Source organism: Syngnathus floridae, unplaced genomic scaffold, assembly GCF_059516105.1.
Source record: "Syngnathus floridae isolate MCC-2025c unplaced genomic scaffold, RoL_Sflo_1.0 HiC_scaffold_84, whole genome shotgun sequence".
In the NCBI taxonomy this organism is placed as follows: domain Eukaryota; kingdom Metazoa; phylum Chordata; class Actinopteri; order Syngnathiformes; family Syngnathidae; genus Syngnathus; species Syngnathus floridae.
Window position 1 is genome coordinate 37,186 of NW_028284113.1, and position 17,308 is coordinate 54,493.

General features: G+C 48.0%; 1 protein-coding gene and 1 long non-coding RNA gene across 2 annotated transcripts; both read left to right on the forward strand.

Annotated features, from left to right (window-relative positions):
* The first annotated feature begins 1,394 nt into the window (after positions 1 to 1,394).
* Positions 1,395 to 15,800, forward strand: LOC148377815 (uncharacterized). The gene is made up of 4 exons (XR_015856408.1): positions 1,395 to 1,499; positions 1,623 to 1,700; positions 3,545 to 3,633; positions 15,620 to 15,800. It is a non-coding gene; the product is annotated as an uncharacterized LOC148377815 (long non-coding RNA).
* A 3-nt stretch (positions 15,801 to 15,803) lies between these two features.
* On the forward strand, positions 15,804 to 17,024 carry LOC148377816 (janus kinase and microtubule-interacting protein 3-like). Its single transcript, XM_088368124.1, has 6 exons — positions 15,804 to 15,960; positions 16,184 to 16,246; positions 16,333 to 16,431; positions 16,537 to 16,770; positions 16,891 to 16,956; positions 17,004 to 17,024. The coding sequence occupies exons 1-6, from the start codon at positions 15,892 to 15,894 to the stop codon at positions 17,022 to 17,024; spliced, it is 552 nt and encodes a 183-aa protein (XP_088224250.1). The 5' UTR covers positions 15,804 to 15,891.
* Positions 17,025 to 17,308: the final 284 nt, after the last annotated feature.

Here is a 17,308-nt window from a genome sequence, read left to right on the forward strand (position 1 = left end):
AAGCTATTAATTAAATCACAAATTCTTCAATTCAAAGATTTGGTAGATTATCAGACAAATAATGTCTAACAGTAATTGATTTAACACATCACGATAAGTAGATTGAGTGTGGGCACTCTCAAGTTAACATATGTGATTATACTGCCTAATCTGTTACAGAGTATGTTGTTGCCAAGTAATGTAGAATAGATCCAAAGTAGTAATCCAGAATAGTTTTGAAGAGGCCATTAGAATGATAAACAAATCTGATTACCTTGAACATAATAACAAGCTAAGTGTTTAATATGTCCTATGAAGTCAAAATTGGGCACCATCATGTGGTGAAATTTGGAATTGCATCACATCCAATTTTGCCTGGGAACAAACAGATTACATAAATCTTAGTTTTGAATAAGCCACTCCTTCTCAAACAAGTAAACTCTGCCCATTTTGCGCAGTAGATGTTCTGTTAATATCTAGTATTTATACAAAGTCATAATTTAAATTGCTTTCAACCTTCATTCATCGGTTCAACCAACATTACTCGCTCTTCTTACCAACTTGTATTGATTTAACTAAGCGTTTAATACTTCCTATCAGGTCTCAAATCGAGATTTGGCAAAATACAATTTCAGCAAATCCAATTTTGCCAGGGAACAAAAATAGATTAAATAAACTAAATAAGTCCTCTTCCCATTAAATAAATCAGAAAAGTCTGTCTTGTAACCAGTCCTCTTCAAACAAGTAAAGTCTGCCCATTTTGTGCCGTAGATTTTGTGTCTATGCCTAGTATTTAAACAAAATCATAATTTAAACGACTTCTTTCCTTCATTCACTTTGGAAATTTGGAATTGCAGCAAATCGAATTTTGGCAGGGAACAAAAATAGATCAATTAAACTAAATAAGTCTTCTTCCCATTAAATAAATTAAAAAAGTCTGTCTTGTAACCAGTCCTTTTCAAACAAGTAAAGTCTGCCCATTTTGTGCCGTCGATTTTGTGTTAATGCCTAGTATTTATACAAAATCATAATTTAAAGGACTTCATTCCTTCATTCACTTTGGAAATTTGGAATTGCAGCACATCAAATTTTGCCTGGGAAGAAAAGTAGATTAAATAAATTTAATAAGTCTTACTACTTCCCATTAAATAAATTAAATACGTCTTACTTGTTCCCACTCCTTTTCAAAACAGTAGTTTAAAACGAGGGCCCTTCACTCAATCTTTAACCCCAACCCCGCACGTTGTGTTGTATCTGTGAATGTTGGTTGTGGCCAAATGATAGTTTTCTTTCATTCGTTTAGGTTCCAAGAAAACTTGATGTAACTCTACTTTTAACTGCCGTTTCAGATAAGCGGGTATTACGTCGCAGTCATGTGCCGTGGATATGACGTAATTGCCCGAACCTCCGCCAAAATTCAAATCTGTTGGCGCGATGGCCGTGAGCCACTGAGCAGCGACGATTATCAACAGAAATATCTTTATTTTCTGCTTGCAACTGGACCGTCTAGAGCGTACACGGTAAGTAACACTCATTGTGTTTAAGGAGATTTACGTTTGTAATAGCAGAAGTGTAGCCGCGTTGCGTTGTACGTGTGAAAATTGGTCGAGGCGAAATGTTAATGTTTAATTTCATTCCTTTAGGTTCCACGGTGTTTGTTGGCTGCAAGTTTTCCACTGCAAGAAGAGGCTCGTATCATTGACCAGGAGCGAGCTACAATGGTGAGTAGCCATAACATTTATGTTAAACACTTCCTATTTCATGTCTAACAGTACTTGATTTAACAAATAACCATAAATAAATACAGTGTGGGCACTGAAGTTAACATATGTGATTATACTGCCTAATCTGTCACGGAGTAGATTGTTGCAAAGTAATATAAGATCCAAAGTTGTAATTCAGAATAGTTTTCAAAAGAAGGCCATTAGAATTATATACAAGTCTGATTACCCTTAACATAACAACAAGCTATTAATTAAATCACAAATTCTTCAATTCAAAGATTTGGTAGATTATCAGACAAATAATGTCTAACAGTAATTGATTTAACACATCACGATAAGTAGATTGAGTGTGGGCACTCTCAAGTTAACAGATATGATTATACTGCCTAATCTGTTACAGAGTATGTTGTTGCCAAGTAATGTAGAATAGATCCAAAGTAGTAATCCAGAATAGTTTTGAAGAGGCCATTAGAATAATAAACAAATCTGATTACCTTGAACATAATAACAAGCTAAGTGTTTAATATGTCCTATGAAGTCAAAATTGGGCACCATCATGTGGTGAAATTTGGAATTGCATCACATCCAATTTTGCCTGGGAACAAACAGATTAAATAAATCTTAGTTTTGAATAAGCCACTCCTTCTCAAACAAGTAAACTCTGCCCATTTCGCGCAGTAGATGTTCTGTTAATATCTAGTATTTATACAAAGTCATAATTTAAATTGCTTTCAACCTTCATTCATCGGTTCAACCAACATTACTCGCTCTTATTACCAACTTGTATTGATTTAACTAAGCGTTTAATACTTCCTATCAGGTCTCAAGGCAAGATTTGGCAAAATACAATTTCAGCAAATCCAATTTTGCCAGGGAACAAAAATAGATTAAATAAACTAAATAAGTCTTCTTCCCATTAAATAAATCAGAAAAGTCTGTCTTGTAACCAGTCCTCTTCAAACAAGTAAAGTCTGCCCATTTTGTGCCGTAGATTTTGTGTCTATGCCTAGTATTTAAACAAAATCATAATTTAAACGACTTCTTTCCTTCATTCACTTTGGAAATTTGGAATTGCAGCAAATCGAATTTTGCCAGGGAACAAAAATAGATCAATTAAACTAAATAAGTCTTCTTCCCATTAAATAAATTAAAAAAGTCTGTCTTGTAACCAGTCCTTTTCAAACAAGTAAAGTCTGCCCATTTTGTGCCGTCGATTTTGTGTTAATGCCTAGTATTTATACAAAATCATAATTTAAAGGACTTCATTCCTTCATTCACTTTGGAAATTTGGAATTGCAGCACATCAAATTTTGCCTGGGAAGAAAAGTAGATTAAATAAATTTAATAAGTCTTACTACTTCCCATTAAATAAATTAAATACGTCTTACTTGTTCCCACTCCTTTACAAAAAAGTCGTTTAAAACGAGGTCCCTTCACTCAACCTTTAACCCTATTTATTCACCTTCTAGGCTAAGTGTTAAAGGCTAAGTGTTAAAGGCTAAGTGTTAAAGGCTAAGTGTTAGAGGCTAAGTGCCAGAGGCTAGGCGCCAGAGGCGAGTTTTTGTGGGCTGAAGTTTTAGTGGGGTTAGTGTGAATACAATCCAAAAGAATACAACAGAATACAATACAATAGAATATAATACATAGATTAAATTCAATAGCTCTTACTACTTCCCATTAAATAAATTAAATACGTCTTACTTGTTCCCAATCCTTTTCAAAAAAGTAGTTTAAAACGAGGGCCCTTCACTCAACCTTTAACCTCAACCCCGCACGTCACATTGTGTTGTATCTGTGAATGTTGGTTGTGGCCAAATGATAGTTTTCTTTCATTCGTTTAGGTTCCACGGTGTTTGTTGGCTATGTTTTCCACTGTCAGAAGGATGAAAATACAAAGTACAACGCTTGGACGTGGGCGAAGACGTCACCGGTGAGTCCTTCCTTCCTATTTATTTACCTTCTAGATGCTAGAGGCTAAGTGTTAGAGGCTAAGTGTTAGAGGCTAAGTGTTAAACACAATACGAACAACACAACGATACTGCACTGAACAACACGATACCGCACTGAGAAACACGATACCGCACTGAACAACACGATACCGCACTGAACAACACCATGCCGCACTGAACACCATGCCACACTGAACAACACCATCCCGCACTGAACAACACCATGCCGCACTAAACAACACCATGCCGCACTGAACAACACCATGCCTCACTGAACGACACCATGCCGCACTGAAAGACACCATGCCGCACTGAACGACACCATGCCGCACTGAAAGACACCATCCCGCACTGAACACCATGCCGCACTGAACAACACCATCCTGCACTGAACAACACCATCCCGCACTGAACAACACCATGCCGCACTGAACAACATTATGCCGCACTGAACATTATGCCGCACTGAACAACACCATGCCGCACTGAACAACACCATGCCGCACTGAACAACATTATGCCGCACTCAACAACACCATGCCGCACTGAACAACACCATGCCGCACTGAACAACACCATGCCGCACTGAACAACATTATGCCGCACTGAACAACACCATGCCGCACTGAACAACACCATCCTGCACTGAACAACACCATTCCGCATTGAACACCATGCCGCACTGAACAACACCATCCCGCACTGAACAACACCATCCCGCACTGAACAACACCATGCCGCACTGAACAACATTATGCCGCACTGAACAACATTATGCCGCACTGAACAACACCATGCCGCACTGAACAACACCATGCCGCACTGAACAACACCATGCCGCACTGAACAACATTATAACGCACTGAACAACACCATCCCGCACTGAACAACACCATGCCGCACTAAACAACATTATGCCGCACTGAACAACATTATGCCGAAATGAACAACACCATGCCGCACTGAACAACACCATGCCGCACTGAACAACACCATCCTGCACTGAACAAAGCCATCCCGCACTGAACAACACCATGCCGCACTGAACAACACCATGCCGCACTGAACAACACCATGCCGCAATGAACAACACCATCCCGCACTGAACAACATTATGCCGCACTGAACAACATTATGCCGCACTGAACAACATTATGCCGCACTGAACAACACCATGCCGCACTGAACAACACCATCCTGCACTGAACAACACCATCCCGCACTGAACAACACCATGCCGCACTGAACAACATTATGGCGCACTGAACAACATTATGCCGCACTGAACAACACCATGCCGCACTGAACAACACCATGCCGCACTGAACAACACCATGCCGCAATGAACAACACCATCCCGCACTGAACAACACCATGCCGCACTGAGCAACACCATGCCGCACTGAACAACACCATCCTGCACTGAACAACACGATCCCGCACTGAACAACACCATGCCGCACTGAACAACACCATCCTGCACTGAACAACACCATTCCGCATTGAACACCATGCCGCACTGAACAACACCATCCCGCACTGAACAACACCATTCCGCACTGAACAACACCATGCCGCACTGAACAACATTACGCCGCACTGAACAACACCATGCCGCACTGAACAACACCATGCCGCACTGAACAACACCATGCTGCACTGAACAACATTATGCCGCACTGAACAACACGATCCTGCATTGAACAACACCATGCCGCACTGAACAACACCATCCTGCACTGAACAACACCATCCTGCACTGAACAACACCACCCCGCACTGAACAACACGATCCCGCATTGAACACCATCCCGCACTGAACAACACCATGCCGCACTGAACAACATTATGCTGCACTGAACAACACGATCCTGCATTGAACAACACCATGCCGCACTGAACAACACCATCCTGCACTGAACAACACCATCCTGCACTGAACAACACCACCCCGCACTGAACAACACGATCCCGCATTGAACACCATCCCGCACTGAACAACACCATGCCGCACTGAACAACACCATTCCGCACTGAACAACACCATGCCGCACTGAACAACACCATGCCGCACTGAACAACACCATGCCGCACTGAACAACACCATGCCGCACTGAACAACATTATGCCGCACTGAACAACACCATGCCGCACTGAACAACACCATGCCGCACTGAACAACACCATGCCGCATTGAACAACACCATGCCGCACTGAACAACACCATCCTGCACTGAACAACACCATCCCGCACTAAACAACACCATGCCGCACTGAACAACATTATGGCGCACTGGACAACATTATGCCGCACTGGACAACACCATGCCGCACTGAACAACACCATGCCGCACTGAACAACACCATGCCGCACTGAACAACACCATGCCGCACTGAACAACATTATGCCGCACTGAACAACACCATGCCGCACTGAACAACACCATGCCGCAACACCATCCCGCACTGAACAACACCATGCCGCATTAAACAACACCATGCCGCACTGAACAACACCATCCTGCACTGAACAACACCATGCCGCACTGAACAACACCATGCCGCACTGAACAACACCATGCCGCACTGAACAACATTATGCCGCACTGAACAACATTATGCCGCACTAAACAACATTATGTCGCACTGAACAACACCATGCCGCACTGAACAACACCATGCCGCACTGAACAACACGATCCCGCATTGAACAACACCATCCCGCATTGAACAACACCATCCCGCAGTGAACAACACCATGCCGCATTGAACAACACCATGCTGCACTGAACAACATTATGCTGCACTGAACAACACGATCCTGCATTGAACAACACCATGCCGCACTGAACAACACCATCCTCCACTGAACAACACCATGCCGCACTGAACAACACCATGCCGCACTGAACAACATTATGCCGCACTGAAAAACACCATGCCGCACTGAACAACACCATCCCGCACTGAACAACACCATGCCGCATTGAACAACACCATGCCGCACTGAACAACACCATGCTGCACTGAACAACATTATGCTGCACTGAACAACACGATCCTGCATTGAACAACACCATGCCGCACTGAACAACACCATCCTGCACTGAACAACACCATCCTGCACTGAACAACACCACCCCGCACTGAACAACACGATCCCGCATTGAACAACACCATCCCGCACTGAACAACACCATGCCGCACTGAACAACACCATTCCGCACTGAACAACACCATGCCGCACTGAACAACACCATGCCGCACTGAACAACACCATGCCGCACTGAACAACACCATGCCGCACTGAACAACATTATGCCGCACTGAACAACACCATGCCGCACTGAACAACACCATCCCGCACTGAACAACACCATGCCGCATTGAACAACACCATGCCGCACTGAACAACACCATCCTGCACTGAACAACACCATCCCGCACTAAACAACACCATGCCGCACTGAACAACATTATGGCGCACTGGACAACATTATGCCGCACTGAACAACACCATGCCGCACTGAACAACACCATGCCGCACTGAACAACACCATGCCGCACTGAACAACACCATGCCGCACTGAACAACATTATGCCGCACTGAACAACACCATGCCGCACTGAACAACACCATGCCGCACTGAACAACACGATCCCGCATTGAACAACACCATCCTGCACTGAACAACACCATGCCGCACTGAACAACACCATGCCGCACTGAACAACACCATTCCGCACTGAACAACACCATGCCGCACTGAACAACACCATCCTGCACTGAACAACACCATCCCGCACTGAACAACACCATGCCGCATTGAACAACACCATGCCGCACTGAACAACACCATCCTGCACTGAACAACACCATGCCGCACTGAACAACACCATGCCGCACTGAACAACACCATGCCGCACTGAACAACATTATGCCGCACTGAACAACATTATGCCGCACTGAACAACATTATGTCGCACTGAACAACACCATGCCGCACTGAACAACACCATGCTGCACTGAACAACATTATGCCGCACTGAACAACACGATCCCGCATTGAACAACACCATCCCGCAGTGAACAACACCATGCCGCATTGAACAACACCATGCCGCACTGAACAACACCATGCTGCACTGAACAACATTATGCTGCACTGAACAACACGATCCTGCATTGAACAACACCATGCCGCACTGAACAACACCATCCTGCACTGAACAACACCTTTCCACACTGAACAACACCATGCCGCACTGAACAACATTATGCCGCACTGAACAACACCATGCCGCACTGAACAACACCATGCCGCACTGAACAACACCATGCCGCACTGAACAACACCATGCCGCAATGAACAACACCATCCCGCACTGAACAACACCATGCCGCATTGAACAACAGCATGCCGCACTGAACAACACCATCCCGCACTGAACAACACCACCCCGCACTGAACAACACGATCCCGCATTGAACAACACCATCCCGGACTGAACAACACCATGCCGCACTGAACAACACCATTCCGCACTGAACAACACCATGCCGCACTGAACAACACCATGCCGCACTGAACAACACCATGCCGCACTGAACAACACCATGCCGCACTGAACAACATTATGCCGCACTGAACAACACCATGCCGCACTGAACAACACCATCCCGCACTGAACAACACCATGCCGCATTGAACAACACCATGCCGCACTGAACAACACCATCCTGCACTGAACAACACCATCCCGCACTGAACAACACCATGCCGCACTGAACAACATTATGCCGCACTGAACAACACCATGCCGCACTGAACAACACCATGCCGCACTGAACAACACCATGCCGCACTGAACAACACTATGCCGCACTGAACAACATTATGCCGCACTGAACAACACCATGCCGCACTGAACAACACCATGCCGCACTGAACAACACCATGCCGCACTGAACAACACGACGTCGCACTGAACAACACGACGCCGCACAGAACAACACGACGCCGCACAGAATAACACAATACCGCACAGAACAACACAATACCGCACAAACAGTTTTAGATAATATTACGTCGCAGTCATGTGACGCGGACATGACGTCAATAGGCGGAACTCACGGCAAAATTATAATCCGTGGGCGTGGCTTGCAACAGGAAGTAGGAAAGCGGCAGTTCTGGCAAACAAGACACAGCTGTTAGTAACACGATGACTAACAAGGCAAATATTTTTGTTTTCAGCTTGCAACTTGACCGTCTAGAGCGTACAAGGTAATTACAACTGTTTTTTTTTAGCCCTGAAAAGCGAGGGAGTGTGGCGTTTGGGAGGAATGTCGAACTCGGCGTCTGCTTCCAGCCACAGACGCCAAATTTCGACGATTATTTCGACTGGTCAACGGTTGTAAATTATTGCGTTGACTAAAAACTTTATTTAACTCTACTTTTAACTTTGCCGTTTCAGATATGCGGGTATTACACCGCGGAAATGACGTCAATAGGCTGAACTCTCGCCAAAATTCAAATCTGTGGGCGCAATGGCCTTGAGCGAGACACCGGATACAAACACGACGATTATCAACAGAAATATCTTTATTTTCCGCTTGCAAGTGGACCGTCTAGAGCGTACACGGTAAGTACAACTCATTGTGTTTAAAAAGATTTACGTTTGTGTAGTTTGCGTTGCGTTGTATCTGTGAATGTTGGTTGAGGCTAAATGTTAATGTTTAATTTCATTCCTTTAGGTTCCACGGTGTTTGTTGGCTGTATGTTTTCCACTGCAAGAAGAGGCTCGTATCATTGACCAGCAGGAGCTACAATGGTGAGTACCCCTTTCGTCTTCCATTTATGTTAAACACTTCCTATTTCATGTCTAACAGTACTCGATTTAACAAATAACCATAAATAAATACAGTGTGGGCAGTCACGTTAACATATGTGATTATCCTGCCTAATATGTTTATCACAAATATGTCACTAATCACTAATATGTTTATTTGTTTATCACAACACCTTTGGACCTTCAGCAATCGATTATTTACCTTCATCTACATAGAGACAGAACGATGGTGTCTTAAACATCTCATTCATTTCACCAAATAACTTCACGCAGGTGGATAACGGCCGTCTCGGTCACGCTATGTTGCGTGATGCAGTTTTGAAGAACCAAATGCATTTATTCAATGAATAAGTCAAGCTAGTTCTATGTTTATGATGTTGTAAGTTACGGTACCGATTGAAGTTGAGTTCGAAGCCAGTGGAAAACAGCGCTGCGTTTGTGCTCTCCAGGTACAAATGTTGTGATCTCTGACTGACGACCGGGCGAGACTCGAGTAAGAGATGTCCAAACGAGCTCCGGCAGGGCGGGCCAAGGCGGAGCGAACGGACGCCCTTCAGGCCGCCAATGACGAGCTGAGAACCAAACTGATGGACGTCCAGTTAGAACTTCAGCAGGAGAAGAACAAGGTGAAAACCTCAACAGACAGACACTGCCTGCCTGCCTCCCTGCCTGCCTCCCTGCCTGCCTCCCTCCCTCCCAGTTTTCCCGATGTAGATTAGACATGCGTGTGCCATGACTGTGTCAGCCTACATCAACAAATGCACCGAGGACGTCAGCACCACTAAGAATATCATCACCCGGAGCAACCAACGACCCTGGATGACTGAGGAGGTACGTCAAACGCTACGAGCGCGGAACTCTGCCTTCAAGTCTGGCGACAAGGAGACACTGAGGACAGCGAGAGCCAACTTGAACCGTGCCATCAGGATAGCGAAGCGAGACCGCAGTCGAAAATTTCAGGATCGTTTCCACGACGTCAAAAACATCAGGAGTATGTGGCAAGGCATACGGGCGATTACAGACTACAACTCACCCTCCCCCCCCCCCGGTGGGTGTAGTTGATGCTGACTTTCTAAATGGTCTAAATAACTTCTTTGGGAGGTTCGAGGCACTAAAAGGCACTCCAGCAGTTAAAACTGTCCCCCATCAGGAAGAGGAGGTACTCTGCCTTGACTCCGCCGATGTGTTGAAGACCCTGAGGAGAGTCAACCCCTGTAAGGCCCCTGGCCCCGACAACATTCCTGGGCGTGTGTTCAGGGAATGTGCAAGTCATCTGGCTGGGGTCATCACAGACATTTTTAACACCTCGCTGGGCCAAGCCACAGTGCCGGCGTGCTTTAAGACTGCCTCCATCATTCCGGTGCCGAAGAAACCTCAAATCACCTCATTTAATGATTACCGGCCTGTTGCACTGACTCCGGTTATGATGAAGTGCTTCGAAAGGCTGCTTAAAGGTCACATCGTTTCCAGACTCCCCCTATTATTTGACCCGTTCCAGTTTGCCGACCGGCAAAACCGCTCCACTCAGGACGCCATCTCCTCCGTTCTTCACCTGAGCCTGGCTCACCTGGAGGAGAAGAACACCCATGTGCGGAGGCTGTTCCTGGACTTCAGCTCAGCGTTTAACACCATCATCCCACAGCATCTGGTAGGAAAATTGGAACACCTGGGCTTCAACACCCCCATTCGCAACTGGCTGCTAGACTTCCTCACCAACAGACCTCAGTCAGTCCGGGTCGGACAGAACACCTCTGATGTCATCACCCTCAGCACAGGCTCCCTTCAGGGCTGCGTCCTGAGCCCCCTGCTGTGCACCCTGATGACACACGACTGCGTCCTCAGGTTCACCACCAATCACATCGTGAAGTCAGCAGACGACACAACGGTGGTGGGGCTCATCAGAGACAACAACGACCTGGACTACAGAGAGGAGGTGGAGCAGCTGGTGGGCTGGTGCAGAGAAAACAGCCTGATCCTGAATGAGGAGAAGATGAAGGAGATCATCGTCGACTTCAGGAAAAAACAGCCTCACCACGCTCCACTGATCATCAACAGCTCAGCTGTGGAGGTGGTCAGCACCACCAAATTCCTGGGGGTCCACATCACAGAAGACCTCACCTGGACTATGAACACTACGGCACTGGTCAAGAGGGCACAGAAGCGCTTGTACTTCCTGCGGAGGATGAGGAGAGCCCACCTGCCCCCACCCATCATGAGGACGTTCTACAGGAGCACCATAGAGAGCATTCTGACAAGCTGTCTCTCTGTGTGGTGTGGAGGCTGCACCGCCTCCGATTGGAAGAACGTGAGGAGAGTGGTGAGGACAGCAGAGAGGATCATAGGGGCTCCTCTTCCCTCCATTCAGGACATTTCATCTCAGCGCTGCATGTCCCGTGCCCGTAACATCATCAATGACCCATCACACCCCCACCATGGACTGTTCTCCCTGCTGCCCTCTGGGAAGAGGTTTGCAGCATCCGCTGCAGGTCCACCAGGTTCTGCAACAGCTTTTTCCCTGCTGTCATCAGACTGTTGAACACTAGAACTGTTGAGCTCTAAACTGAACTCTGCATCACACATTCACAGAACTGTACTTTATGACACTACGGACCTCTATCTTGCACTATCTCGCACTACCAACTTTACTGAACTTGTATAAACCCTTTAAATAGAAGTTTAATACATGGTTTAGCATTCCTCTGCACACTCTTGAATACTGTTTTGCCTACTTGCACTATTGCATAATTATCACTGCTGCACTTTATACTTATTTTTAATATATATATATATATATATATATATAGTATATATGTATATATATATATTTTCATAGGATATGTTACTTCTATTCAACTGCAATATCACTACTTTGTTGTAAGACGTATGCAACGGAATTTCGTTTTGTATGCACCATGTGCAGACAAGATGACAATAAAGTTTGTCTAAGTCTAAGTCATGTCAGGTCAGCTGTCTGGAGAGAGAGAGAAGTCAGGACCTGCGGGCGGAGCACCACCGTGCCACCGCCGCCATGACGGAACTCAAAAGCAAACTCCATGAGGAGAAGCAGAAAGAGTTAGCCATTACCAGGGAGACATTACTGCGGCAGCATGAAATGGAGCTGATGAGAGTGATCAAAATCAAAGATGGAGAGATCCAGCGACTGAATGCCTTGGTCCTCAGCCTGAGGGACGGCTCCATGGACAAGGTGATCCGCTCTATCCGTGTCTGACTATCCGCACGCCACGTCGGGCTTCGATGCGGCCGCTACCGTATTGTGTAGCTTGTCCCCAGTAAGCGTCGCGGCGCTCCGTTGCGGTCTCAACGGCCCGGTGTGGCGCAATGTCTGCTCAGGTGAGGAGGGGGGGCGCTTTGCTGGCGGAGGTGGAGGAGACGCGGCGGTGTCGGGAGACCGAGCGGTGTCGCCTCCACCAGGAGCGCGGAAGAAGCCCTGGCAGCGGCCCAGCAGGCCTGGCAGTCCCGAGCGGCCGAGCTCCGATCGGCTCATCACCAGCATCGGGAGGAGCTGAGCCGAACCAAGAGAGACTGCGAGAGGGAGATCCGCCGACTGGTAGGACTGATCAGATGCGCGGTGCGTGGCTATGTTCCCAATTTCGTTGTATACCTGCAGTGCAATGACACCTAAGGCATTCTATTCTATTCTATTTCACAAGAAGAAAATGTCCGGTTGCTCGCTTCGCTTTTGTCACAGCAAAGGTGTTCTAGTCGATTCAAGAAAAAAATTGGCCGGTTGCTCTCTTTGTTTTTGTCACAATTCTGGCAAATGAGTTTGCCCGCCTGCCTGAGCGCTCCCCGTTTGTACATCCAGACGGATGAGATCAAGCTGAAAGACAGAGCGGTTAGTGTTTTGGATGAAGCCCTGGGGCCGGCCACGTCCACCGCCTTCAGCTGCAGACTCAGGCTGCCGAGCAGCAGATCGCTGCCCTGAGGGATTCCCAAAGGGCGGGCCTAAACTACCCTGGAAGTGGGGTCAACGCCGCTACTAGCAATCCTCTTCATTGCGTAAGCCACCTCATCACACACTTGCAGTACGCATGACTTAGTACGTTGCTGGAGGAAGGTAGCACAAAAACAGTTTTGAACTTTGAACGAGTGCTTGTGTGTGTGTGTTGCGGGGCGTTTTCAGTCTCAGGAGGATCGGGACACGCGACGGTTTCATCTGAAAATCGCTGAGCTCAGCGCAGTCATCAGGAAACTGGAGGATCGAAACGCCCTGCTTTCTGAAGAGCGCAATGAACTGGTAATTTATTGACGGCACGCTTGAAGGTTTGCGCTACGTTTGATGCGCGCCATCCAGCGAGGCACCCATTGCGCTTGCTTATTAGTTGAGCGGCGCGGCGAGTCGGTTGCCTGGTAGATGTCTTTTATTGGGAGCCAAAGCCACGATTCCGTTCAAACCGATGCAAAAGGAATGGATACGTTCTGGCCCGCGTGTTGTGCGTCTTTCACATCCCGCACTTCATGCTTGCAGCTAAAGCGACTGAGAGAAACAGAAAGCCAGTTTCTGCCACTCCTGTACAAAAACAAACGCCTGAGCAGGAAGAATGAAGAACTCTCGCTGGTGCTGTGTCGCCTTGAAAACAAAGTGCGCTTTGTCACCCAGGAGAACGAGGAGATGGCAAGCTTGGTAAGTCGACGCGGACAACGGCGGCGTGCCAACAGAGTCCACTGCATTTGTGTTCCACAGAGAAGGCCTAGTTCGCTCAATGACCTGGACCGCGGTTGCGGCCAGCAGGACGGTGAAATGGAGTTCCTTCAAGTTGTGGAGCAGCGGCACATCATCGACGACTTGTCCAAGGTCTTCAGGCAGGCGACTCGGTGCACGTACGGCAGCGCCGCGCTCGCTCGCTGTCGCCAGGAAACCTTTTCCGTCCAAAGCTTGGCCGGCGGCCGCCATCCAAAAAATTGGCCCCTTAAATTCCGACCTTTCAAGCAGGAGCATTGTGCGCACGCGTTTGAACACGCTTTAGACTTGTTTTGCCGTTTTCAGCAGCTCAAAGCTCCCGTTTTGTCAGCGCCTTTGCCACTCGCTGTGCGCTGAAAACGACGGACTTGCCCGGCTGCTCAGCCCGTCAACCATGAGCCGCGAGCGCGGCGTCATTGTCCGTAGGCAGCTAGTGGCAAAATGCACCCTGTTAGAGTTGCGCTCGCTCCAACTTATTTTGCAAGAACCACACGGGAGACAAGTAAGTTCTTTTGGACACCTGCAGGTGGAGAGTCCATCCGTTGTACGAATGAAGTCTGACTCTCGGCTCCTGCACGAGCATTTTAATTAAGAGAAACAGGGTGGGTGTAAGAGTGGATTGAATAGAGGAAGCCCTTGACCTCTAGTCAAAACATAGCAAGGGGTGTTTTACGACTTTGTGTAGGAAGGGATAAGCGATAGGGATAAATAAGGGATAAATAATATTATTTATTACAGGTCGCAGTCAAAGTCAAAGCAACACAATGATACGATAAAGATAATCTGGAAAACCCTGACACACCCTGTAGTTGTCACTTTTGGAAAAGACGAGCGTCCCTCCAATCATCGCCGGTGACGTGTTTTTCAGGCTCTGGAGACAGGAGCTCATGTCAGAAATGTCATTGTGAGTCGCGTTTGTTTCTGCGCCGGAGCCGTTCGTTCCCTTTGCATCCGAAGAATCTCAAAGGCGGATTATTTGTGTCGACAGGAGAGAGATTTGCTGCTACGATACCGACGTCGAGAATCTCTGAGGAGGAACAAAGCGTGAGGTCCTGCAAGGTGAGTCTGTTTGTTTGCGGCTGCTTGGTGTTGCGCAAGATGAAATGGCCTTTTTCTCGCTATCGTTCCTCTCGTCGATTCATCGTGAGGTGTCGCTTCAGTTTGTTCAGAGAGATGTTTGCTTCCGCGCCCGCAGGTCATCGAAACATTTTACGGCTACGACGAAGACGTGTTGGTGGACTCGGACGGATCGTCCTTGTCTTTTCACACCGACAGAACCCCCGACACGGAACCCGAAGAGGTAGCCCGCCATTTCTGCCAGCGTATTGGCACCAAACATTCCTCTTCAGCCTGGAATCGGACTCGTCTTTGCGTCGCGGGTGCTTTGTCGCCGGTCTGACTGATTCTGGTACTAGTGCTGTGTTGCATTGGTGTGTGCATGAAGAGGCGGAGCTTCGCTACCGCCAGCTGACGCAAGAATATCAAGCGCTGCAACGAGCCTACGCTCTGCTAGCCCAGACCAGCGAAAGGGGACTACGACGCCGAGAAGGAGATCAAGGTGGCGCCCCTTCCCGCAACCCCCGGCCGGGTCGCAGCCTCCCCGTTCTCACCCAGCCTCGGGTGTTCTCTGGTCTGAAAGGAGGAGGAGGAGCCTCCCTCCTCCTCCTTTCAGACCAGAGAAAAGCTGATGGTAGAAATGGGTCACTATCAAAGCAGAGTAGCAGATCTGGAGTCAGCGCTGAAGCAACAAGGACAGGTAAGCTCATCAATGAGCACACCTTTTTCTCAGACAAAATAGCTACATTCTTCAGTCAGTCATCCGTCTGGCATTACTGGACCAACCCCCCCCCCCCCCCCCCCCCCCGAACGTGGCTGGGAAAATGCGGAGAAAAGCAAATGTCATTTTCCAGTCAACCAAAGAATTTGTGGATGAAAATGACACAACATTCCAAAGCTGTCCACGCGTTTGTCTCTTCTAGAATGTCAAGTGGGTGGAGGAGAAGCAGCTGCTGCGTCAGAGCAATCAGCAGTTGGCCGAAAAGGTGACGGAAAGAAAGGCGCTGGGCGGAGTCGCTTGGCGTCACACCTGTCGGGAAGCCCCGCAGATGAGGTCTGACTGTCTTTTCAGGTCAGGCGGATGGAGGCGGAAGAAGCGCGTCTGAAAGAGCACATCCAGGATATCCGAGACCAAAACGAACTGCTTGAGTTCCGCATCCTGGAGCTGGAGGTGGGAAGACTCGCACAAGCGTGTTGAGGCCAGAGATGTGACGGACGGACGGACGGACGGACGGACGGACGGACGGACGGACGGATGCATGCCTCTGCCTTTCAGGAGAGGGAGTGGCGCTCCCCCGTCTTGAAGTTTCTGCAAGTCCGTTTCCCAGACGGCCTCAGCCCTTTGCAGATCTACTGCGAGGCCGAGGGCGTGAGCGTACGTAAGGCGTCCCTCGCAACCCTAACCTTAACCCGAGGTCCCAGAACACCTTACATTGCTCCTTGCGCCTTTCCCCCGGACATCGTCATCAGTGATCTGATGAAGAAGCTGGACATCCTGGGCTATAACGCCGTAAGTGTATGTCGAACTCCTTATGTTCGCACTCCACGAGACTCGGCGGCTCAAATGTGACTTTTGGAAGGCTTTGCGCTGAAAGAAGCTTGTTGACGCTGTGCCTTTGGGCTCTTGCAGAATCTCACCAACGAGGAGCAGGTGGTCGTGATTCACGCCAGGACCCTTCTCACCCTAGCCGAGAAGGTAACGCGCACGTCCACGCACGCTCTCGCATTCTGCTTATGTGACAGCAGCCTTTCCTCAGTGGTTAGAATACATCAAAGTGACCAAGTCAGCACTTCAACAGAAGATGTTGGACATTGAAAGTGAGAAGGTAGACAGACACGCGACATCAGCCAAGGGGAACTCCGGCAATGTGCCCCAACAATTCTGACCTTGAGCTGTGCTAGGATATGTTCTGCAAGCAGAAGGGCTACCTGGATGAAGAGTTGGACTTCAGGAAGTGTTCCATGGACCAGGCTCATAAGGTAAGCCGCCCTCAAATCTCCCGCCGGACCACTGATGGACGAGGATTGCGGCCCAGAGGATCCTGGAG